This window comes from Microcaecilia unicolor, chromosome 10 (genome assembly GCF_901765095.1).
Source record: "Microcaecilia unicolor chromosome 10, aMicUni1.1, whole genome shotgun sequence".
NCBI lineage: Eukaryota > Metazoa > Chordata > Amphibia > Gymnophiona > Siphonopidae > Microcaecilia > Microcaecilia unicolor.
In genome coordinates this window covers 64,025,686-64,052,286 of record NC_044040.1, presented here as the reverse complement: position 1 = coordinate 64,052,286, position 26,601 = coordinate 64,025,686, and the positions used below count along the sequence as shown (strand labels likewise).

General features: G+C 44.7%; 1 protein-coding gene across 2 annotated transcripts in view; it reads right to left on the bottom strand.

The window, feature by feature from the left end:
- The window catches only part of PNPLA8 (patatin like phospholipase domain containing 8), a 123,571-nt gene that overhangs the window by 72,951 nt on the left and 24,019 nt on the right, over positions 1 to 26,601 (bottom strand). For both annotated transcript variants that reach the window (XM_030215919.1, XM_030215918.1), the window contains exon 4: positions 18,833 to 18,984. In XM_030215919.1, the coding sequence (XP_030071779.1) occupies positions 18,833 to 18,984 (152 nt within the window). The remainder of the gene's footprint in view (positions 1 to 18,832; positions 18,985 to 26,601) is intronic.

Sequence of the window (26,601 nt, the reverse complement as noted above, 5' to 3'; positions counted from 1 at the left end):
CCTGTTTTCAATCCAAATCATAAGTACCTGGCAGGATCTCAGAAAATAGTTAGAATCCATACTACTTAACCTCAAGGATAAGCAGTAGCTTTCCCCTGATCTAAGTTATTAAGTTTATTGATTATTTTCTCCAGCAACTTATTCAAACCTTTTTTTTTTAACCTCAGTAACACTAACTACTGTTACCACATTCTTCAGTAACAAATTATAAAGCTTAACTATGCACCAAGTGAAAAAATGTTCTCCTATTTGCTGTGAATGTACTAGTTTGTAACTTCTTGGAGTCTTCCGTAGTTTTTTTTTTTTTTTTAACATTCAACAATTGATTTGTATTATGCATTCCACTCTACTCAGGATTTTGTAAACCTCTATCATATCTCCCCTCAGCCATTTGTTCTCCAAGCTGAAGAGTCCTAGCCTCTTGAGCCTTTTCTCATAGGGGAACTGTACCTTTTCTCTGCTGTATCTTTTTTGACCTGCAGCAACCAGCACTGTACAGAATACTCAAAGGTGTGGGCTGCTCGACTCCATGAAAATGCCACTCCTCCTTCTTCAGGTGCCCTTACAGCAGAACTGCTCATCAAGGTGTGGTCAATGTTGCCTCTCTGTTACTTCCTCCTCTTGGTTGGGTCCAACGTGGCTGGAAGGAGGACACGTCAGAGTAAGGCAGCATTGGTCACACAGCAGTAGAACAAGGAAGCAGCCGTAATACCGATGCTGACGACTACTAGTACCAGCACTGACTTCTGCCAGGTAAATGCATAATTCTGCACAGGAGAGGAATGTTATGCAAATTCTGCATTGCAATAAACTAATTCCCCCCTCTACCACAACCCTTGTTGTAATCTACTGCAAATGCATTTGTATTAAGAATCGAATGCAGTACTCAAAAATTAATTAACCAACTGCTCTAGTAACTCCTGTTCTTTAACTATCAGAAGTTACAAAATACTGGTAGAGTAAGAAACTCTATATTGATGATATCTAGGAAAGATTTTTTTTTTATCAAGAATGATACATTCCTCTTCTCTGTAAAGCCCTTAATAAAGCTGTGCATTCATCTGGAAGAGTATAAAACTAAAATACATACAATATAAACCCACATTTTATTTGCAGTGATATTTACAGTTTGACTGTGCAAGAAAGGAGAAACAGGGGTGACATGATACAGACGTTCAAATATCTGAACTGTATTAATCCGCAAACAAACGTTTTCTGGAGATGGGAAGGCGGTAGAACTAGAGGGCATGAATTGAGGTTGAAGGGGGGCAGACTCAGGAGTAATGTCAGGAAGTATTTTTTTCACGGAAAGGGTGGTAGACACATGGAATGTCATCCTGCAGGAAGTGGAGATTAAAACGGGAATGGAATTCAAACAAGCATGGGATAAACACAAAGGAATCCTGTTTAGAAGGAATGGGTCCACGGAATCTTAGCGGAGTTTGGATGGCAACACAGGTAATTGGGAAGCAAAACCAGTGCTGGGCAGACTTTTACAGACTGTACCCTGATTGTGATTGAATAGATATGGATGGGCTGGAGTGTAAATTTTAAGGGGCTTCAATGCAAACTTTAGAAATTTTAGTACAAGAGCAGTGCTGGGCAGATTTTACGGTCTGTGCCCTGAAAATGGCAAGGACAAATCAAACTCGAGAATACATATAAAATATTGCATACCATGTATAATTAATTTATCTTGTTGGGCAGACTGGATGGACTGTACAGGTCTTTATCTGCCATCATTTAATATGTTACTATGTAAGATGAAATGAAATTATGTTTGAACATACAGAGTCTTTTCACTACCGAATTATAAGGACAACAGTTTTGCTACGTACAAATGATATATGTTCTTTAGTAGGCATGAATAACCAATAATCAGGAGGCTGTGTATTTGCCCAATATTTAGTAAATTTTGGAGAGTCCTATATTTGATACACCCAACGGGTATATAATCCTTCTATCGTGGCTGAATAGATATGGATGGGCTGGAGTGTAAATTTTAAGGGGCTTCAATGTTAACTTAAATTTTAGTACAAGAACAGTGCTGGGCAGACCTCTACTTTCTGTGCCCTGAAAATGGGAAGGACAACTCAAACTCGGGTATACATATATAAAGTATTGCATACCATGTATAATGAGTTTACCTTGTTGGGCAGACTGGATGGACAATACAGGTCTTTATCTGCCGTCATTAACTATGTTACTATATAAGATGAAATGAAACTACATTTGAAAATGCAGTTAGTCTTTTCATTACTGAATTATAAGGACACTACATACAAATGATATATGTTCTTTGGTAGGCATGAATAACCAAAAATCAAGAGGCTGTGTATTTGCCCAATATTAAATGCACTGCTTTTGGAGAGTCCTATATTTGATGTACCCAACAGTCACACCCTTCTATGTGGTTTGTAAAGAATGATATCATGGCAACTGAAATGACAGGGACCTGGGGAAAAGAAGAAGCGATATGGATCACCTTAAAAAGAAAGGATAGAACCTCTGTCCACGTGGGTGTTGTCTACCGACCCCCGACACAATTAGAGGAACTAGATCTGATTGCAGATATTCAAAAATTAGGAAAGAAAAAAGAGGTTCTGTTGATGGGAGATTTCAATCTGCCGGATGTAGATTGGAAGGTTCCGTCTGCAAAATCGGAAAGAAGTAGAGAGATTGTGGATGCTTTCCAAAGTGCTCTGCTCAGACAAATGGTGACGGAACCCACGAGGGAGGGAGCGACGCTGGATCTGGTACTCACAAATGGGGATAGTGTGTCAAATGTCCGAGTGGGTGCACACCTGGGAAGCAGTGACCATCAAACGGTTTGGTTTGATATGACGGCTGAAGTGGAGGGCGGTCACTCTAAACTCAAGGTCCTGGATTTCAAGCGTGCTGACTTTAGTAAAATGGGGGAATACCTGAGGAAGGAGATGATGGGCTGGGAGGACGTACGAGAAGTGGAAGGACAGTGGTCCAGGCTGAAGGAAGTAATAAATAGGGCCACAGACCTTTATGTAAGGAGAGTAAATAAAAGCAAGAGAAAAAGGAAACCGATATGATTCTCCAAGAAAGTGGCTGAGAAAATAAAGGCTAAAGAGTTAGCGTTCCAGAAATACAGAAAAACTCAAAAAGAGGAACACGGAGAGGAATACCGGGTGAAACTGAAAGAAGCCAAGAGAGAGATACGTCTGGCGAAGGCACAAGCGGAAGAACAAATGGCTAGAAATGTAAGGAGGGGTGACAAAAATATCTTCAGGTATATTAGTGAAAGGAGAATGACTAAAAAGGGAATTGTGAGACTAAAAGATACAGCGAAACGCTATGTAGATAATGATGAAGAAAAAGCCAATTTGCTAAATAGATACTTTTGTTCTGTTTTCACTGAAGAAAATCCTGGAGAAGGACCAAGAGGGACTGGCAAGAGTACACCTGAGAATGGAGTGGCTAGAGCACCGTTCACGGAAGAGAGTGTGTATCAACAACTTGGAAAGCTAAAGGTGGACAAAGCCATGGGACCGGACGGGATCCACCCCACAATATTGAGGGAGCTGAGAGAGGTTCTGGCGGGTTCTCTTAAAGATTTGTTTAATAAATCCTTGGAAATGGGAGAGGTTCCGAGGGATTGGAGAACGGCGGATGTGGTCCCTCTTCACAAAAGTGGTGATAAGGAAGAAGCTGGAAACTACAGGCCGGTAAGCCTCACTTCGGTTATTGGAAAAGTAATGGAAGCCATGCTGAAGGAAAGGATAGTGAATTTCCTGGAAGCTAATAAGTTGCAAGATCCGAGACAACATGGTTTTACCAGAGGGAAATCCTGCCAAACGAATCTCATTGAATTCTTTGATTGGGTAACTGCAGAATTAAATCATCGACATGCAATAGACGTAATCTACTTAGATTTTAGCAAAGCTTTTGACACGGTTCCCCACAGGAGGCTCTTAAATAAACTCGATGGGCTGAAGATAGGTCCCGAAGTGGTGAACTGGATTAGGAACTGGTTGACGGACAAACGACAGAGGGTGGTGGTAAATGGAGTTCGCTCGGAGGGAAAGGTGAGTAGTGGAGTGCCTCAGGGATCGGTGCTGGGGCCGATTCTGTTCAATATATTTGTGAGTGACATTGCCGTAGGGTTAGAAGGTAAAGTTTGCCTATTTACGGATGATACTAAGATTTGCAACAGAGTGGACACCTGGGAGGGAGTGGAAAGCATGATAAAGGATCTGAGGAAGCTAGAAGAATGGTCTAAGGTTTGGCAATTAAAATTCAATGCGAAAAAATGCAAAGTGATGCACTTAGGGAGTAGAAACCCAAGAGAGACATATGTGTTAGGAAGTGAGAGTCTGATAGGTACTGAGGGGGAGAGGGATCTTGGGGTGATAGTATCCGAGGATCTGAAGGCAACGAAACAGTGTGACAAGGCGGTGGCTGTAGCGAGAAGGTTGCTAGGCTGTATAGAGAGAGGTGTGATCAGCAGAAGAAAGGAAGTGTTGATGCCCCTGTACAAGTCGTTGGTCAGGCCCCACCTGGAGTATTGTGTTCAGTTTTGGAGGCCGTACCTTGCGAAGGATGTTAAAAAAATGGAAGCGGTGCAAAGAAAAGCTACGAGAATGGTACGGGATTTGCATTCCAAGACGTATGAGGAGAGACTTGCTGACCTGAACATGTATACCCTGGAGGAAAGGAGGAACAGGGGTGATATGATACAGACGTTCAAATATTTGAAAGGTATTAATCCGCAAACAAATCTTTTCCGGAGATGGGAAGGCAGTAGAACGAGAGGACATGAAATGAGGTTGAAGGGGGGCAGCCTCAGGAAAGATGTCAGGAAGTATTTTTTCACGGAGAGGGTGGTGGAAGCTTGGAATGCCCTCCCGCGGGAGGTGGTGGAGATGAAAACGGTAATGGAATTCAAACATGCATGGGATATGCATAAAGGAATCCTGTGCAGAAGGAATGGATACTCAGAAGCTTAGTCGAAATTGGGTGGCGGAGCAGGTGGGGGGAAGAGGGGTTGGTGGTTCGGAGGCGAGGATAGTGGAGGGCAGACTTATACGGTCTGTGCCAAAGCCAGTGATGGGAGGTGGGACTGGTGGTTTGGAGGCGGGAAGTACTGCTGCGCAGACTTGTATGGTCTGTGCCCTGAATAAGGCAGGTACAAATCAAGGTAAGGTTTACACATATGTTTGTCTTGTTGGGCAGACTGGATGGACCGTGCAGGTCTTTTTCTGCCGTCATCTACTATGTTACTATGTTTCTTTTATCATAGAATTAAAGGCATGTAGTTATACATTTTGTTTTAATGAATACATTTTTTCATATCCTATTTATTTTCCTGTATTAAGCAGTGTACTGGGAAGGCCTTAGAAGGACCCTTTAAGTTCCCTCATGATCAATGAAGATGGAACTCCTGATGCCAAAGCAGAAGGCTCTTCCAATGGAAAGCACTGTCAGTGCCTCAGAAATAACAGTACTGAGCTCCTCTTTATGAAACAACATCAGCACTTTCGTATCATCTCCTTCCTCTATGTCACGTCTGTGGCCGTGACCACCCTCAGCCTTACCTTCTTTCTGGGGTTCAGCAGCTCTGCTGGCTTCTGTCTGTCTTTGTGTTAGTTTTGGCTCTGGCTTTGTGTGCTGATTACTCCACTAGACCTCACCTGTGTGGGCTCTGCATCTTTAGGGAGCCAGCATCTAAGATGGCTGCCACCAGCTCTATGCCAGCTTCCAAGATGGATCACTTCCTATATGTGTCAAGCATCTCTTTGGGGTCAGTGTACTTCCTGCTTCTGTCCTGCTGCTGGTGACTCATCAGTGAGAGCCTTCATTTGTTTAACTTTATCTTTATTAAGCTTTTTAGCAAACATAATTTCACATTTATGAATGATAATACACAATTTGGAAATAAAAATTATATAGACAAGCAAATATTTTTTAAGTTTCAAATAGTTATCGACCACAAGAATAAGAAATCAATCCAAAATGTAAGATTAATAATATAATCTAAAGGAAATAAACATACATTGTAAATTATATTGATGAAGCGTCACGTCCCCGAGTGATTCACTCCAAGGCTGTTAAACAGTGTACAAATGGGATTAAACCACTACATTAACCTCTTCCCTAGTGATTAGAAATTCCTCTAGCTGTTTAGATTGAAACACTATTCTACATACACAAGGAAATTTCAACAGGAAGGTAGCTCCTATTGCCACAGTTCTTGTGCGTAAAGCCAAAAAGGCTTTACGCCTCTTCTGAGTCTCTCTTGATAAGTCTGGGTATATTCTTATTTTTGACCCCAAAAGAACTGAATCCAAATGTCTTAAAGAAAGTCTCAGTACTGCATCCCGATCCATCTCCAAGGCAAATGAGACTAATAATGTTGCTCTTTTCGTTATAACGTCTAATGATGACTCCAAAAAGGTAGTCAGATTCATCACTGCACCACCTTGAGGAAATTTTTCTGATTCCATTCTAGAATCAGTTGGCAAATAAAACGTTCTAGTTATTGGTGGTAGTGAATTTTCTGGCATACCCAATATTTCCACAAGATATTTTTGTACCATTTGTACAGGGGTAATAAGAGGTGAACTAGGAAAGTTTATTAGCCTCAAAGTAAGTCTCTTAGACTGATTTTCCAGATATTCCAGCCTTCGGGAAGTAAAGTTCTTATCTTTAATCAATGTTTGACCCACAAGTTCCATTTTTTGAGTTCTTTCAGTAAGAGATTTTACTTCTACAGCTTGTTTTTCAATCTTTTGCAATTGAATTAATGCAGTTTCTGATAAAGTCTTAATGATTGTAGCATTTTTTTGTTACCACAGATTGTAGGGAGGAATGTGCAGTAAAGGTTAAGTCCCATAGTGACTCTAGCGTCACTACAGCTGGTTTTTCCATTTTCTCCAATGTTAATTCAGGAAGGGGTGCTTTAGCAGCATTTTCCAGAATACTCACTGTCTGTGCAAGCAGTACAGGAGCTGATGTCGCTTCTGGAGCTCCCAAACTGTCGTCCCTCTGATCTCCCCTTGTCTCCAAAGGGCTCCCTCCCTGCAGACTCTGCTCTCCACTGGGGGCTGGACCTGCAGGGCTCCTCTGGAGACGCTGGCTTCCTGGTTGTGGAAGAGCTGCACGTTCGATGGGGCTGAGAGAGGCCGACGCAGAAGCCCCAGCCTCAGCTACCGGAGTAGAAATCTGCCCGGGACCCAGTGCGACTGCAAAATCTTCCATCTTAGCCTGCCGAAGTTTACTTGTCCCGTCAGGGAGAGAGGGAATCTCTCTGACTTTGCCTCTCCTTTTCCCCATTCCGGGGTTCAGGTAAGGAGCAACTTGCTGGCGTTTGCAAAGAAGAGTGAAACGCGTCTGGTAACACTTCTCATACCGTCGCCATCTTGGATCCTCCCAGTGAGAGCCTTCATAAGGAAGTGCTGTGCTTGCAGTCAGGGCCTTTGCATGGTGTCATGCCTAAAGGTCGGCAGGTTAGTGAGTGGGTTCCTACCCATCTGCTTTCTGTACCTGTGGACTGCTAGTCCTTACGGGTGGGCTCTGCCCCTCTGTTTGTGTGTCTGGGGACTGCTAGTCTTTCTAGTGCTTTCCTCGGTGTTTGTAGCCTCAGTCTTTGTTTGTTCTCAGCCTGGGTTTGGAGCTACTCAGCTATAGCCTGGGTTTATTTCTCTGGCTGTGTGTGGAGCTGCTGTAGCTTCAGCCCAAGACCCTTGGCCTGTTATTCCTGGTTTCCTCTCTTTACCCTGAGCCCTGCTTTGCCCAGCTTGTGTGTCAACCCTTAAGCCTGTTTCTGCTTAGCTAGTGTTATCCGGTTTCCCACTCTGCCTAGCTAGCATATATCCTGTCTATCCTGAAGCCTGTTTCTGCTTAGCTAGTGTTATCCGGTTTCCTGCTCTGCCTAGCTAGCGTCTTTCCTGAGTGTCTATCCTGAAGCCTGTTTCTGCTTAGCTAGTGCTATCCGGTTTCCCGCTCTGCCCAGCTAGCATATATCCTGAGTGTCTATCCTGAAGCCTGTTTCTGCTTAGCTAGTGTTATCCGGTTTTCCGCTCTGCCTAGCTAACGTATATCCTGAACCCTGCTTGTACATCCTGAGTGTATATCCTGAATCCTGTCTCTGTCTAGCTAGTGTGTATTTCCTGGGTGATTATCCTGTATCCTGTCTCTACCTAGCTAGTGGGTTTACCCTGTGGGTATTCCCTGATCCCCGTTCTGCCTAGCTTCCATGTATGCCCTAGTCCTTGCTCCTGTTAAGCTTTTGTACGTCTTCTCTTCATAGTCTGTCTTATGTTTCTGGCTTAGCAGCTGCGTGCAGCGCTCAGTGCAGTCTAGTATTTAGTATTGCTTCCTCGTGTTTCCTAGACCCAGGGTGGGTCCTCTGGATCTCCAGTTCCGGCCTTGTCCTGCACGCCCTGCCGGCCACCCGCACGCTGGAGCTCAACTCCAGCGGAACGGTGGCTAAGTGCAGGTGAAGCGGTTCCTGTTCTGCCGGTTCCAGTTGCCTGCTTCCAATCCAGAGTTCCAGTCCTGTCCTTCCGTCTGTCCAGTTCCAAGGTGGTCTTGCCTGCCTCTGCCGCTCGTCAGGGGTCCAAGGGCTCACGATTCCCGGTTCTGCCTCAAGGACCTGACAGAATGCAAAGGACTTTGAGAACCCGACACTCTAACAGCTCCTCTGAATAGATCAAGGCCATATTAGATAAGGAAGGAGAAGCAGAGATATGCTCATATGCCCACTCCTGGCAGTCTAAACGAGATTTTTTTTTTATTATTTATAATTTTTTTAATACATTCTCCAAAGTGAACTTTGTCTAGAAATATGGCATAGTATATTAAAGAAACAATATTTTTGGAAATTACATTATCCTAACTACTATTACATTTAACTGCCATAGTCCACGAAATGGAGGAGACTGATACAAATATCCTTAATAGAGGAAGAGGATATTATAAAAAGGAAACAATTACACAAACAGGATGGATGTCAAGAATTACGATTACTTCTACTTTTAATGTCCAACTGTTAGAACAAAATCTCTGTGGTCATTTGGGAAGCCTTGCATCAATAAAGGCTCACATTTGAGATGGCTGAAAGAAATGATAAGTCATGTTCTCTATCTGAATTACACATTTACATGGAAATCTTAATTGAAATTTAGCTCCCAAAGTCAAAATCTCTTGTCTCATAGTCAAAAACTTTTTCCTTCTCTCCTGCGTCATCCTTGACACATCCGGAAATATCTGGATCTTTTCTCCCATAAAAGATACTGGGATCTTTTGTCTTAAATAAAGTCTTATTATTGCTTCTTTATCTTGGAGGAAAACGAATGAAACTAGCAAAGTGGACCGAAAGTCTACTATGTCTTGTGAGTTCTCGAGAACAGCTGATACATCCAAGCTTTGAGAGGAAACATTTGTAGGTAATGAAGCTAAAGCTCTAGTTTCTCGAGTTGGCAAATAATAAATCTTTTGTACTGGAGGAAATGTATCTTCAGAATAATGGAGAACTTCTTTTAAGAATTTATGAAACATATCTCTTGCAGGGGTATATTTTACAGATGGAAAATTCAAGAGTCTCAAATTCAATGCTCTAGCCCCATTTTCCAAGTTCTCTAGTTTTCGTTGTACATCAGCATTTTGAAGCATTTTAGTCTCCCGTTCTTTTACCTGGGTTAATGATGTTTCAAACTTTTTGATATTAGATTCTTGGAGGGCAATTTGAGATTGGAGGGATTCTAACTTTGAAGTGTTAGAGTTTGTATTGGTAACAAAGGCAAGACATACCTTATGCAACGATTCTACTGCAGACCACAAAGAATCTAATGTTACCGTAGCTGGTTTCTTCAAAGAAGGCAGGGGTGTTTCAGGCATAGGCCGCAGAACCACATCCGACATCGCAGCAGATTTTCCCTCTGAAAAGATCTCTCGCACTCCTTCTTCCTTGATGGTAGGTGAAAGGTTTGATTTTGCGAGAAGATCTCCCGTCTGGGGCAGGATCTGAGGTTGGGAGATATTCTACTCAGCGCGTATCTCCACCGCTACTTTTGATGGTTTAACGAGCTGATCTCCCAATCTACTCTCTGCCTCCAAAACCTGTCTCGTTGGACTGCAAGGACTAAGTGACAAATCACTTTCCAGGTCGGGGCTCCTCTCTGCACCAGCCAGCGGAACGTCCTGTGGTGTAATCGGCGTCGCATATGCCGTGATCTGTGCCTGTCGTAAGGAAAGATCAACAGAGGTTGAGGAAAAACCACCTCTAATTTTTCCTTTCCTTTTAGGCATGGAGAAGAGGTAAATTGTTTATACGCTATAAAAAGAGAAGAAATCTCCCGGAGCTTAGCCTAGTGCAACCTCTCTCGACGCCATTTTGGTCAGTCTCACACTGTAAACGAGATCCCTTAAGAGCTGGAGTGACAGTGGGGCAAGAAGCTGAAGCACCTTGCAGAAACTCTGTCTCTGTTTTAATAAATAGGCCTGGTGTAAAAGCAATATAAACACCAGAGAAAACAAAGATCACGATACAGCTGAATGCTTTGTTGGGCCCTGAGGCTGTAAAATGGCAGCTGTGCTCCACGCATGATCAGATGGAAGCTGCTCCTCACTGCCTAATGCCTGTTGGCCTCAACAAAATAGTGCCCATTCCCATGCTCTCCTGCATTGAACTAAACACTGGTCCTGAAGGAGCATGAAGATCCCAGCATATTTAGGTGTGCCAAACCCAAAGATGTGCCGTCGCCGTTTACTCAGTGTCCCACAGGTGGTTTGTACTCACTGCAACTTCCTGATGCCGGCTGATGGGTCCCACAGCGGGACCACATAACTGCCTCTGTGGGGAGTCACCAATTCATCCTGTCACATGCGCAGCACAACATGTCTCAAGCAGTGAGTCAGGATCCCTTACCTGCCCCAATTAGAACTTGCAGCCCTCCAAGCGGTTTTGAGTTCAACTTCAGTTGGACTTAGCACTGCCGGCTGCTCTCCCCAAGCTCACGGTGTCCACAAGTCTTACCACAGATGAGAGAGGCTCAGAACCAATATTCTGTCCCATGCTCTCCAGCAAACCTCTTCCTTTTATTCTCTTTTAACTTTATTGTGCTGGAAAAGGAGAGCTCCATAGGAAACAGGGGAGAGGTGAAGAGAAGAAGAAAATTTGTGGCACCAGAGACAGGGATCTGAAGACCTCCAGACTGACTGCAGACTCAAGCCACCCGTAAAGCTGAACTGGGGACCAGTGAACCAACTAGACCAGGAGCAAAGCATTCAGAACCTGAAAATTGTGTCCAGGTGTCCATCCACCTGGATCACTTTTCAGACTCAGTCTGGAGCTGGACTGGATGCCAAGAGAGAGATGTCTCAGCTCAGTTTTCAGTTCTCTATTTCCACCTGCTGGTTGATGGACATAACTATCTCACAGGTTCTGGAATAGTGGGAAGCTATATAATGGAAGTAGACAATTAAGGGCCCGATTCCTTTTGAAACTTCCTTGTAAATGCACTTTCATATAATAATATCAAGAATTATTTTTTGAGCCTTCTCAGTTGAGTACTTTTTTCAGTGATAATCTGCTCCCTCTACTTATGAAGATGTTCCTCTGGAGGCTTAATCTCCCCAGATATTAGTTAATGTTGGAGCTTAATGACTATCTTTGCTGATTTGCCTTTTCCTTTTTGATTTATTATTTTTCTTTTGAAATTTCACCCCTAAATATGGGCTTTTAACATTAAGGCTGCTGATTTATTTTTTTCTTTTCTTGTTTCTATTTCTTGTAAGATTTTCTCATGTACACATAATATTACTTACCAAGTGATATGCTTGTGCATTGTGAACTGACATTGCATAACATTTTTTTTTTTAATGTTAAACAGTGTTGAGAATACAACAAAAAGCACCAAGAGCCTTCAAAAACGGGACACAGTTCCTTTATTGGTCAAAATCTATATTCCAGTATAGACGCGACACGGAATTATAAATGCAAGCCAAATTATAAATACTAATGTTCAGAAGTCCCAAACTTGTGTCATCTGCAAATTTAATCACATCACTTGTCATTGATTTCCAGATCATTTATAAATATGTTAAATAGAGTAATCGCTACCTCCATGTGCTGAAGGCAAAAGGGGACACAAACCATTTATTCAGATTGGTATGGCAGGGATGATAAGAAAGAAAAAAGTGGTATGTGAGACCTGCTGCCAGCAGGAGGAGGAGGGAGATGCTGCCGAAAGGATGAGAAAGGAGACAGATACAAAAGTAAAGGGCTTCGCACCAGGACTGCAATGCTTAGAAAGAATGGAAGAAAACAAGAGAAGGAAGTCAGGTAAAAGGGGAAAAAAGGAGCTGTAATAGGAAGGAGGTGGAAAATGATGATAAATTAAAAAAGAACTACCAAGAAATGGATTGAGAAGTGACTTAAATCCAGTGGGATTTACAATGTGAGGCACTATGTTTGATTGAGTTATAATCAATATCCTTGACCAAGTGACCAAAAATGACTACCAAGGGTGGATGGGGTGTATGTGGATTTCAGCATAACTTCTGATGCTGTTCCATATAATAGCATTATGAATAAGCTGAGAAACCAGGAGCTAGGCTCTAAAGTGTGGTGAGTGGTGTTCAGAAGTTCAGGAAGTCTTGTGGTTTCAAGTCTTGCAAACTTCCCGCCAAACTTGGCATGATTATTGCCTAAGTCAGTAGTTTCCAATCCTGGTTCTGGAAGCACCCCAGCCAGTCAGGATTTCAAGATATCCACTATGAATATGCATGAGAGAGGTTTGCATACACTGCCTCCACTGCATGCAAATCTCTCTCATGAATATTCATTGTAGATAACCTGAAAACCTGACTAGCTGGGGTGACTCTAGGACTAGGTTTGGGAGCCACTGGCCTAAGTGAAGTTTACAGAGTGTCAAACTGTGGTGTGGAGGTGGGAGCTTTGCTATTTGTTTGAGGCAACTCTGCAAAAAGCAAGGTAAGAGCAATACGTGGCCTGGGAGTGACTTATGACAGTGAGTAAGAAATTGGGTAAAGGCTGGGGTTATGAACAAGAGAGAGACTGGGGAGGTGTATGAGTAAGAAAGAATGGGTGAAGGTGGTGGGGAAGAGGGGGGCAGAGGGCACAAGAGTGAAAGATTAAGTGAAGGCAGAGGGAGGGTATAAGCAAAAGAGAAATTGCGTGAAGGCTGGTGGAAGTGTATGAGAGGTCTGTGGGGACCCAGGCTATGGTGATATATGAAACAAAGAGGCAATTGCCTCATTACTTCACCTATCAAGTGGGTGTTCTCGCACAGCTGACAGCATGTTTTTGGAAGGGAGATTACTGGCTTTCTGCCAGTGACCTGTAGAGGTATCTTAAGGGACAATTACTGAAGTTTCTTTGCCCACAGACACATAATAAGAAAAGAGCCTTAGTTAATCAGTTAAGAGCTACTGCTGAACTGGGAGAGGATACCAATTCCCCCCCCCCCCCCCCCCCAAAAAAAAAAAAAAAACCCTACAATGTTGCAGTGTTGGAGGAATGGGGGAGGAAAAGTGAGAGAGGTTTCAGTTGATGGTTCCTCAGTTTGGGGGCTGGCTCCTTGATTTAATCAAAATTTGTCAGGGCCTGGTCTAAGGAAGGCACTGCACCAGGAATGAAGGAAAAAGGGAAGGGTTTTTGGATTTAACTCATATCTTTTTCAGAAGTAGCTTATGGTGAGTTACATTCCAGTATAGTAGAGCAGATTACAAGGGCCTTATGATCCTAAATTTGCCATCATATTCAATGAGGTAAGTCTTAAGGCAGAACGGTCACTGTCTCAAGTTAAGCTCACTGAAGTTAAGCTGAAGACTGCCACAGAATGGAGAAATACTGGAGCTGCCTCCACCCCTCTCTTAAGCTGACCCTTAATTAGACAGATATTCTATGGTTGTTAACAATTTAAATGAGCCAATATAATCTGTATAACTTTTTTAAAATCTACAGATAAAAACGTTATAGGTTTGCAGCTCACCAGCGGATGCCTAACTTGCTTTAAATATTAGCCTATATGCTTCTATGATAGGATTTTAACATTTGCATATAATTTTCATCAGGAAAGTGAAGTATTTGAGAGTTGAAACGTCTTCAGTGGGATGTCATTATGCTTCAGGAAACTCATATTAAAAAAAAAATGATGTTATTTTACTTCAGCATAGTGATCATAGTGAGTGTTATGCACATGCTGATCTCCGAGGGGGTAAAACTGGGAGTTTAGTGATATACATTAAAAAAGGTGTCCCTTTCATTAAAGAGAATATTTGTAAAGACAAGTTAGGGAGATGTCTGGCAGTTAGGGGAAGTCTCTATAAACATAAGTAACTTTTATTAATCTATATGCACAAATGAGAGGGGGAATTTTTTTGCTCCCTGCAGGATGACCTTTCTTATTTTGCTACAGGGCAAATGGTCATGGGAGGAGACTTCAATCTATCACTAACGACTCTTGACCATTCCAAGGGAGGGGATGAGGGCAGTTTGGCTCACTGACATAAACTTATGAAGTTAGTTAAAGGTTTAGATTTGCTAGATATGTGGAGACTGCAACATCCGGGACAACACTCCTTCTTTTTCTAATATCATACACAACAGACCTGTATGAGAATAGATATGATCTGGTGTAGTTGGGCTTTGTTGGACTAGGTGGAGGATACTAATATTTAGAGTATACATGCCTCTGATCATGCTCCAGTTTGAACTCAGCTGTGAGGATTTAATGGTGAGAGATGCCACATTTTCTGGAGATTAAATGAGTCCATACTGGGGGATGCAAAGGTTTATGCAGAGTTACATGAGGTTATTAGAAATTACATGGAGTTGAATGACACGGGTGTAGTATCTGACAGGACCTTCTTGGACGCTCTTAAGATGTCGGTACCAGGGGCGTATCTGTGTGGGGCCATGGAGGCCTGGGCCCCCACGAATTTCACCCTGGACCCCCCTCACCCGCCGAGGTCCGCTTCCTCCTGCCGCTGCCTTTAAAAATATTCCTTCAGCTGGCGGGGGACCCCAACCCCCGCCAGCCAAGCTGAGGTCTTTTAAGTTCTTCTTCGTCCTCCGTGCTGTTCAAAGCTGCTGAATCCAGTTTCAGAGTCTGACGTCGCTGCACGTTGTATGTGCAGGACGTCAGACTCACAGACTCTGTTTCTGTGAGTCTGACATCCTCCATGTACAACGTGCAGCGACATCAGACTCCGAAACTGGATTCAGCAGCTTTGAACAGCACGGAGGACGAAGAAGAACTTGAAAGACCTCGGCTCGGCTGGCGGGGGTTGGGGTCTCCCGCCAGCTGAAGGAATATTTTTAAAGGCAGCGGCAGGAGGAAGCGGACCTCGGCTGGCGGGGGTTGGGGTCAGCAATGGCGGCTATAATGTGCCCCCTCACTATGGCTTTGGCCCCCCCTACCGCAGAAGTTCAGATACGCCTCTGGTTGGTACGCGGACACCACGGGGCGCAAGAAGGAAGCAGGAGCGGAGAAGAACTAGAACTTCATTCACAGTTAGTGCGTCTAGAAACTCTACATCAGGCATATTAATACAGCTGCTCTACATTAGGCATTTTAACACAGCTACTAGCTTGCAGAATGGAATTGCAAAGGCTTCAGGTGGACCGAATGGAATTTCATAGATGTTTGATCCAAAAACGGTTCTATGAATTTAGTAATAAAGCAGGCAGAAGCTAGCTCCGCACATTAGAAAGTGTGAGAGCATGCACGCTACCACTAAAATTAAGGGGGCTGGAGATAATCTTTACTATAGAGATAGGGAGATTTGAAAGCGATTTGTTCAGTTTTATACCAATCTGTATAATAGAAGAGAAGGAGGTTCAGCGTGGGATTCGAGAATATTTAACTATAGATAGTTATCAGGTTTACAAGCAGTGAACGGTGACCAGTTGGTAGCTCCCATAGCTTCTGAGGAGACTTTAAGGGTTAGTAAGGGTCTTAAAGGGAGAAAGGTGCCGGGAGTTGATAGATATACAGCTAAGATTTATAAGATTTTTGCAGCAGAGTTCGGTCCCCTTTTGAGTAGAGTGGGACATGCTTGCATTGAAGGCCACTCCCTACTGGCTAACATGTATGAGACAGGGATCTTGATAATACTGAAGCCTGGGAAAGACCCAACGGCATATGGCTCTTATCGCCCAATTTCTTTGTTAAATATAGATGTAAAAATTTGGCAAAGATTATAGTGGATCACCTGAGTTGGGTACTCCTGCAGATTATCCATACGGATCAATCTGTTTTTGTGCCTCGACGCCAGGTGGCAGATAGACACACTATTAATATAATCTGGGGGGAGGGGCGCAAGTTCAGGAGGCGTCATTGACCCTACTGACTTCAGATGCAGAGAAGGCGCTTTGACAGGGTCGAGTGGCCCTATTTATGGGAGGTGTTACAATTCATGGGATTTGGCCCCAAATTCCTGGAATGGCTGCAGAGCTTCTATGAAGCTCTGGTAGCTCATATTAAGATCAATGGAGGATATTCTTCACAATTCTCCATATTGAGGGGGCCCAGACAGGAATGCCCCCCTTCTCCTCTGTTATTTGCATTGTCCATTGAACCATTGGCTCAGCGGGTTCGTTCCCTGACTGATGTCAAAGGGGTTACAATAGGGGAGGTGGAACACAAAATAGATTTATTTGCGGATGATATCCTATTTTATGTGAGAGCATCTCAGTTGACCCTGCCTATAATAATCAGGGAATTGAATTACTTTGGGAAAATGTTGGGATTCAAAGTTAACTATGACAAGGTGGAATTCATGGGCACTACCATTCCAGAAGAGGAGGAGGAGAGGTTAGTACAGTTTTTCCCTTTTCGCAGGGTGCAGATTAGTTTTAGATATCTGGATATACAGACACCCAAAGATTTGTCTAAATTGTTTGCACTAAATTACTCCCCGTTATTTCACCAGCTCTGCCAAGACCTGAACAGTTGGAAGAATGGGTGGTTATCAAGGTGGGGTCGGATCTCGGTGATTAAAATTAACTTGTTATCACGATTGTTTTAGTTTCAAACTCTTCCCTTAGAAGTACAGCGGATGGAATTAATGCGGTTTCAGTCAGAAATTTCTAGCTTTGTGTGTGTGGGGGTGGGGGGCGTCCTTCCAAACTGGCTAAGAAAGTGACGTGGGGTGCGGCTGAGTTGGATGGAAAGGAGATAGCCCAATTATGATATTATTGGGCCGTGAAGTTAAAACTTATGTTGGTATGGAGTCAGGACGGACAGCTGGTTATCACAACCCTAGAACAACATTCTGTGAAGGATTATTCTCTGGGGGCAGCTCTTTGAGCATCTCTCTCCAGTCGGGCATACAAGCAGCTTACACCCAATCCCTATGTTTCTCATCTACTCTCCCTATAGGGTTTCTTAAAAACCAAGTTGAGGGGTTCTCGTAGCCCCCCCCCCCCTCCTTTGATCATATCAATCAAGAACCAGGCTTCTTGGTAGACTTTGAGAGGTAGTATTTCTTAACTGGGCTCAACAGGGTCTTACTAAATTTGGGGATTTCTTAGATGTTGGGGAAATGCGCTCCTTTGATGAACTCCAAACATCTTATGGGTTATCACACACAGATATGTTCTCATACCTGCAAGTAAAACATTATATCTCTAGCCAGGGGTGATTGAGGGCTGGCCCAGATGAGACTGAGTATTTGGAAAATTTATGGGTCTCACTGGGGAAGCTTCAGGAGACTCTCTCTCATTTATACCACTTTATAAGGGGAAATGAGTTATAATCCTTACATGTGGGCATGAGAAAAAGATTTAGGGTGTGAACTGAGTGCAAGTGAATGGAAGGAGGTTTGCCTAGAAGTGAAAAAAGCCTTCATATGTGTCCTTCTTAAGAAAAATGCATATAAAGTGTTAACTAGATGGTATTATACGCCAGACAGGGTAAGAGCAATGTTTCCTGGGTCCACTGATCTGTCTTGGAAATGTGGCCTAGTCACAGGCTCCTTTTCTCATATCTGGTGGGCACGTGGACAGCTTCAGAGGTTTTGGCAAGGAGTTACGGGATGGTTGTCCTCACTATTACAGTAACAAAAGAGAGGGTATTACAGCATACAAATATACAACACAGACAAAGAAAAGCACCACTGGGCCTTCAAGAAAGGGATAACAGCCGTCCTTTATTGTAAAAAAGACCATGGGTCTTTTTCACAATAAAGGACGGCTATTATCTCTTTCTTGAAGGCCCAGTGGTGCTTTTCTTTGTCTGTCCTCACTATTAGACATTACATTCCCATGCAATCCTAAATGGTGTTTACTTGGATGGGGCAACCATAGGAACCTGAAGTGGTAGCGTCGCCTTAAGAGGCTGTGTTTAGCAGTGGCTAAAAGTATCGTTGCTGCTCACCGGAAGCAAGAGAGGGGACCAACATTGGCCAGCTGGCCTTTGAAGATAATTTCACCAAATACCCCAAAAGAATTAACAGATTGCAGACTTGGGTGATATGAATCTTCTGCTAAAGAATGGGTGCACCTTGACCTGTTATTGAGGGATAATGAGATTGGGATGTGGGGACAGGGGATGAGAGGGAAGGGAAACGTGGTGAGTGGGTACTGGGGGGGAGTTGGGAGGTTTACATTGGGACAGGCTGAGTGCTCTGAAGTGCTTAGAATATTGCGGAGTAATTTAGAATGGGAGGATTGGGGAGGGGATTTGGGGGGTTTGGTTCTGTAACTGGGAGAATACTAGACAGTTCATGATTTTGCTGGTTGTACATTACAAGTGATGTTTGTATTGTTTTATAAAACTTCAATAAAAATTTAATGTAAAAAAAAAAAAGTCCCTTGTGTTTCCATTCTTACCTTGTTCCACCACCATCAATAGAAAGAAGCCGAATTCCACGACCTTTTACAGGATCTGCATATCCAATCAAAGCTAGGGCTTCTCTGATAGCAGCCTGAAGCTCTTCATCATTTGTTTGTCTCAGTCTTAGCAAACATGGAATAGCTTTTTCCTAAATTAAAAAAAAAAAAGCACTACTAAAAGATCATAATACATATACTTAAAATCATATTTTAATATTTTAAAAAACTGAGAAAATTTGTCAAATAGCATCACATGATCAAATCAAAGTCCCTTACTGATGTCAAGGCATCATGAAGTATTAGCTAACGATAAACCATCTTTTAAAGTGATTGATGTGCTTTAACTTCACTGAAATATAAATTAGTTAAATACACAGGAATAAAACAAAATTAAAACTTATTTTTTTTTTAATTTTGAAAAATAAGAGAACTTACCATCCATTGAGGTAAGGGCTCTCGCGCTAACTCAGCTGTAACCGGGCAGCGACGGCACTGCTCGATTACCACCAGGTAACCCCCCTGCAAAAATATCTTTAAAATATTTCCGCTGGGTGAGATCACATGACGCCTTTCAGCATATACACACAGAGCTCACTCTCTCACTGGAACTTACTTAAATCTTTGATTATAGCAGTTTAATGGCTCATTTTTCAGATATAATTCTTTGCATCACATAATTAGAGCATAGGGCATACAGATCAAAAAAAAATGAAGGCAAGTCTGCAGTCCAATCTGCACTGAGAAGCCTAAGAATGATTCATCCATACTGGAAAAGGCGACACGAGCACCAATACCACCAAACCTGACTGCAAAAACAGATGCTATTGATGAAGACATAAAGATGCCACATTCTCTTATGCAGCAAAACTTTCAAACGATGACAGAGTTTAAACCTGAATTGGAAGATATGTTGACCCAGATAGGTCAGTTTGGTGCACGGCTTGAATTACTTGAAGAGTGGATGTCCACTCATGAAGAACATCTAGCAATGCAACGTAAGTTAAATAAAACTGATTCTTTTCACTCAGAACTTGAACATATTTCTAACAGGATGAGGCGTAATAACCTCTATTTACTAGGAGTACCTGAAAATGAAGACGGCAAGGATATGATCGTTTTTTTTTAATCTTCGTTACCTTATACTTGCTCTCCTGCCAGATCTTATTGTCGATATTGAGCGTGCCAATCGTATCACTCCAGGCCTGCTTCTGGAAAAAAACTACCCCAGGACGCTTATTAAAAATTTTCTAAGACATACTCAGTTCATGTTCTTAATACAGCTCGCTCCAAAACACCTCTTATGCATGCTGGCTTGCAATTGCTTCTGGTTTCTGATTTTTCTAACCAACAGCAAAGAAGAGAAATCTTTTTCTGGACATGCGGCCAAAGCTGAAAACACTGGGAGCCCTGTATGGACTGCTATATCCCGGTATTATGCGAGTTACATACCAGAATAGTACTAAACATTACTCCCATCCAGGTAAACTCCAAAATTTTCTTGATGCCTGCTTTACAAAAATACCTTAATATTTACTCTGGTACCATATTCTAACTACGGGAAAATTAGGTTCTTTCCTTTAGTCATAGCAGATGAAGCCATTACGTATGGGTTGTGTCCATCAACCAGCAGGGGGAGATAGAGAGCACTCAAATTTCACAGTGCCACATGGTCAGCTAGCTCCACTGCCCCTTCAGTATTTGAAGCTTCCAAAGCAGTATAACAAACCGCAATGTGAATAACATGAACTTTCCTCACAGCGAACGATGGCCCCATAACAAGGGCATGAACTCAAAAGGAGGGAATGAACACATCCTCCTGGAGGGAATAAACTCGTCCTCCTCTTTGTATTTATGGAGGGAATACACACATCCTCCTGGAGGGAATGAACTCAACCTCCTATAAGTGAACAAGAATCCTGAAAACTGTTTTCCAACTTTCTCTCAAGGAAGGATTAGAACGTCAGGAAACAAGAACAGAACCTGAAACAAATTCACATCATACAGACAATCATACAGGGAGGGCTCATGGCTTCATCTGCTATGACTAAAGGAAATAAAATTACCAAGGTAAGAACCTAATTTTCCCTTCCTTGTCATCAAGCAGATGAAGCCATTACGTATGGGATGTATCAAAGCAATCCCTATATAGGGTGGGAACAATCACACCACGCGCTAGCACTTGTGCTCCAAAACGCGCATCCCTCCTAGCAGCCACATCCAGCCTGTAATGTCGGGCAAATGAGAGCTTCAAAGCCCATGTTGCTGCACTGCAAATCTCATGAAGAGAGAGTGCTCCAGTTTCAGCCCAAGAGGAAGAAATCGCTCTTGTAGAATGTGCCTTAAAGGCTACAGGCGGAGACCGGCCGGCAAGCAGATAAGCTGAAAAGATAGCTTCTTTGAGCCAGCGGGCAATAGTGGCTTTAGACGCTGGAGACCCTCTGCGAGAACCTGATAGTAAAACAAACAAATCATTAGAGGTCCTGAAAGAATTAGTAACTCGCAGATACTGCAACAGAGTCCTGTGCACATCCAACAGGTGCAACTGCCCAAAGGATTCTGGAAACTCCTCCTTAACAAAAGAGGGTAGAAAAATAGGCTGGTTTAGGTGAAACGCTGAAACCACCTTAGGCATGAAGGAAGGCACGGCACGAACCGTGACCCCTGACTCTGAAAATTGCAGAAATGGGTCTTGATAGGACAGCGCCTGGAGTCCTGACACCCGTCTCGCCGAAGTAATGGCCACAAGAAAAACGGCCTTTAGTGTCAAATATTTCTCTGAAGCTCGCCGTAGCGGCTCAAAAGGAGAACCCTGCAGAGCCTTCAAAACTAGCCCCAGGTTCCAAGCTGGACAAGGTGCTCGCACGGGAGGACAGAGCCGAAGCACCCCTCTAAGAAACCGTGCCACATCTGGATGAGCAGCTAAAGACACGCCTGCAACCTTACCATGAAGGGAGGCCAATGCTGCCACTTGCACCCCCAGGGAATTATAGGCCAAGCCTATTTGTACACCATCCTGCAAAAAGTCCAGAATCGGCGAGACAGGAGCCCGCATGGGTGTGATCGCTTTTGAAACACAGCAAGCCTCAAACTGGCGCCAGATCCTGGCATAAGCCACGGAAGTGGAACGCTTGCAGGCCTGCAGGAGAGTGGAAATAACATTATTGGAATAGCCTTTGCCTCTCAATTGCGCCCTCTCAATAGCCATGTCGTAAGACCAAAACGGCAGGCGTCCTCCATGGCCACCGGTCCCTGCGACAACAGGTTCGGTACCAGAGGTAAAGGAAAGGGAGCCTCCACTAGCATCTGTCAGAGGTCCGCATACCAAGGCCCCCTGGGCCACTCTGGGACGATGAGAACCACTTCTCCTGGGTGAAGCCGAATCCGCAGGAGCACACGCCCTATCAAGGGCCACAGAAGGAACACATACCAGAGGCCCAGAGGCCAGGGTTGAGCCAAGGCATCCAACCCGGCTGAGAGAGGCTCTCTCCGTCTGCTGAAAAGCACGGGACTTTGGCAGTTGAGCTTGTCACCATAAGATCCATTATGGGCTTGCCCCATTTGGCACATATCTGCAGGAATACTTCATCTGCCAGTTCCCATTCCGCTGGATCGATTTGATGCCTGCTTAGATAATCGGCTTGCACATTGCTCTGACCTGCAAAGTGAGCTGCCGACAGAAACTGTAGATGCAGCTCGGCCCAGTGGCAAATCTGTTCGGCCTGCGCAGCCAGCGCTCTGCACTGAGTGCCGCCTTGTTGGTTTATGTAGGCCACTGTTGTCCGACATCGCTCTGGCAGCCAATCCTTCCAGGGTCACTTGAAAGGCCAGAAGCGCCTGAAACACCGCTTTCAACTCTATGCGACTGATGGACCACTCCGACTCGTCGGGTGTCCAAAGACCCTGGGCATGCTTCCCCTTGCAATGTGCGCCCCAGCCCTTCAGGCTGGCATCTGTCACCACTAGGCACCAATCGGGGAGCGCCAGCGGCATTCCTTGCCGCAGCATGCTGTCTGAGAGCCACCACTCCATGTTGAGTCGGGCCGCAGGGAGCCAAGAGAGTCTGTATTGATAATCCTGAGATACTGGAGACCATCGTTGAAGCAGGGAATACTGCAGAGGTCTCAGGTGCGCTCTCGCCCAGGGCACCAAATCCAAGGTGGCCGTCATCGATCCCAACAGCTGGACAATGTCCCAAGCTCGCGGGCGGGGCATCCTCAGGAGCAGACGGTCCTGATTCTGAAGCTTGCACCGCCTTTGCTCGGGTAGGTATACATATCCCGAGTCTGTGTCGAACTGTGCCCCCAAATATTCTAGAGATTGCGAGGGGGTCAGGTGACTTTTGGCTACATTGACGACCCAGCCCAGAGATTGCAGTACTGAGACCACTCTGGCTGTAGCTTGATGGCTCTCTGTTGCGGAGTCCGCTCTGATGAGCCAGTCGTCTAGGTATGGGTGAACCTGGATACCTTCTCGCCTGAGAAAAGCAGCTACTACCACCATTACCTTGGAAAAGGTTCTGGGAGCTGTGGCGAGGCCAAAAGGCAAGGCCCAAAACTGGAAATGTTTTCCCATCACTGCAAACTGCAGAAACTTCTGGTGCGGGGACCAAATTGGAATGTGCAAGTAAGCTTCTTTCAGGTCCAGAGACATGAGAAACTCTCCTGGCTGTACCGCCGCACTGACGGAGCACAGGGTTTCCATGTGAAAATGCCGCACTCTTAGGGACTAGTTTAATTCTTTTAAGTCCAGAATAGGGCGAAAAGACCCACCTTTTCGCGGCACCACAAAGTAAATGGAGTAGCGGCCGCAGCCGAAATTGGCGGGAGGCACCGGGGGAAACCGCCCCAATGTGAATCAAGCCTTGTAAGGTCTCCTCTACCGCTGCCCGTTTGGCAGCAGAACCGCATCGGGACTCCATAAACACGTCTCTTACAGGGGCATCGAATTCTATTCGGTATCCTTCTCTGATCAGGTCAAAGACCCACTGATCTGAAGTAATCTTGGCCCACTCCTCGAGAAAAAGGGAAAGACGTCCTCCTATAACAGGAATCGAGGAGGGGGCCAGCACACCCTCATTGAGAGGGTCGCCCTTGAACTCCAGGTCTTGAGCCTGCTGCTGCGGAACGTTTGTCTGAGCGAAAGGAGTTCCTCTGCTGAAAAACCGGCCACGAGAAGTGGACCCAGCAGAACGCCACGGGCGGTACCTTCTAGCTTCACGGAAGCGAGGTCTATAAGAGGAGTGAACCGCCTGACCCTTGGAGGGAGGCTGTGGCCTATCCTCGGGTAAGCGCTGGGGTTTAGCATCTCCCAGGCCTTTCACAATTTTCTCCAACTCCTCACCAAACAGGAGAAGGCCTTGAAAGGGCAACTTCACCAACCTTTGCTTAGAGGCCATGTCCGCCGCCCAATGCCGTAGCCACAGAAGACGGCGAGCCGCCACTGCTACAGCCATCTGTTTAGCCGAAGCTCTGACAATATCATAAAGGGCGTCAGCCAAAAAGGACAAGGCTGACTCCATTCGCGAAGCCACTTCAGACAAGGGCTCCGCTCCATCACCGGGCTGTTCCACTGCCTGTTGCAACCATGCCAGGCAGGCTCCAGCAGCATAACAACTGCATGCAGACGCCCGAATAGTAAGACCAGCAATTTAAAAGGACCGTTTAAATGCTAATTCCAGTCTACGGTCTTGCATGTCCTTCAGGGCAACACCTCCATCAACCAGGAGGGTAGTTCTCTTTGTCACAGCTGTGACTAGGGCATCCACCTTAGGCATTGCAAAGCGAGCCAAATGCTCCTCACTCAGAAGGTATAATTGCCCCATAGCCCTTGAAACTTTCAAAGGTCTTTCGGGGGTCAGCCCATTGAGCTGAAATAAGCTCTTGGATGGAGTCATGCAAAGGAAAGGCTCGAGCAGGCTTTTTGGTACTTGCCATCCTCGGATTTCCAGAGGAGGCCACACCACCCCCAGGATCTTCAATAGAGAGGACCTGTAAGACAATCTGAAATAAGCGCTGGCAGCTCCTCACGGTGGAAAATCCTCACCGCGGACGGATCATCTGGATCCAGTGGCCCTTCTGCACCTTCCTCTGGTTCCTCTGGCCACGAGAGCCTGCCAGACCCCTCAGAGTCACCACATCCCGACCACGGGGGGGAAAAGGGGGGTGCGCCACTCTCTGAAGGGGAATTTACCCTTTTGCGCTTCTCTTGCGGCCAGCTCTCAGGGAAAAACGCCTCAGAGGGCAATCCCAGGCCTGCATCCACCGGAGGGGCAGTAAGGGGGGCCGTAGAAAACCCCTGTGGCTGAGCTCTTTTAAGCATATATGCATTATGAAGCAATAATACAAAGTCAGGGGAGAAAAACTCGCCCTGGGCACCCGGCTCCAGTCCGGGGCTAGTAGCTCTTTGGCCAGCCTCAATTCAAGGGCCCCCTCTGGTCTCCAGACCCTCCGCCTCAGCAGGGGTCGCGCCATGTGGTGCTTTCAAAATGGCGCCCGCTGCCAGCTCCACCGAGCGGGAAGAATCATCGCTCGCCATGCTCGGGCCAGCTCTTACGCTTGAACAGCACGTTTTACAGAGCCACACTGCTGATCTGCGCTTGCCACACTTGGAACAGCGCTTAACACTCTCTGCAGCCATCGCCGAAAAACGACGGAAAATTCAAAATGGCGGCTTTACGCCAAAAACGTCCCGATCACGGGGCCTCCCCGGAGGAGTCAGAAAACACTCTTACCTCACTGGACCGAGTATACAAGCTCCGGTCATGCTGTAGAAACTGAAGAAAACCTCTTGCTTTTTTTTTTTTTTTTTTTAACACTGTGAGGAACGTAGAGAAAACAGCAAAAGAGGCAATCAAATCAACTCCGGAGGTACAGAACAGTGGGAAAGGCAGGGAAAGGCGAACCAATGTGCCTGCATCCACCAAGTATAGTGTGGGAAAGAGCAGGGAAAAGTGAAACTAATGTGCTCACATCCACTGTGGGGATGGGTAAGGCAGGGAAAGGGCTAACCTATGTGCCTTTAAAGTGAAGCTGCTATAGCCTCTAACACCCCGGCTAACAACTGGCAAGCCAGGAGCCACCCCCAGGCAGATTTTTTAAGGAGCTTGATCAAGCTGCAACCACCCTGCTTGGGGAGATAGAGAATACTGAAGAGGCAGTGGAGCTAGCTGACCATGTGGCACTGTGAAATTTGAATGCTCTCTATCTCCCCTGCTGGTTGATGGACACAATCCATACGTAATGGCTTCATCTGCTTGATGACAAGGAAGGTTACTGATTTCAATTCACTTTAGTAGCGTCTACATCATGGCTGCTGTGCTACTGCATTTAACATTGATACTGTGCTGGCCCGAGCTCGTGCGTCCGTATGTTCTGGATACTCGTGACCCCATAGTTTTTCTACTTCGGATGATACCTTATGGCTTTTTATTTGGTTCATGGTCTAGTTTGCACACAATAAGGACTGTTTGCTTTTTTATGTTTTCCTTTGTTTATTTTACAGACTATTTTACAAGTCAAATACTTGAACAGGAAAAAAAGAGAAGTAAATTATTACATATCACATAAAGAAAATTATTATCCCTCTTTAGACCACATTTGAGGGGGCATGTACATTGCATAGCTTAGGAGACAAGCCTAAGGATATAGTTTCAGAAATGCTTAACACGCTTTAACCCCACCCTGACCATTACATCTTCTCAACTTGGATATTACCAGTAGTCACCCTTTTTTAAATCTATAAAGGCACGTAATTGCTCTGGAAGAAAA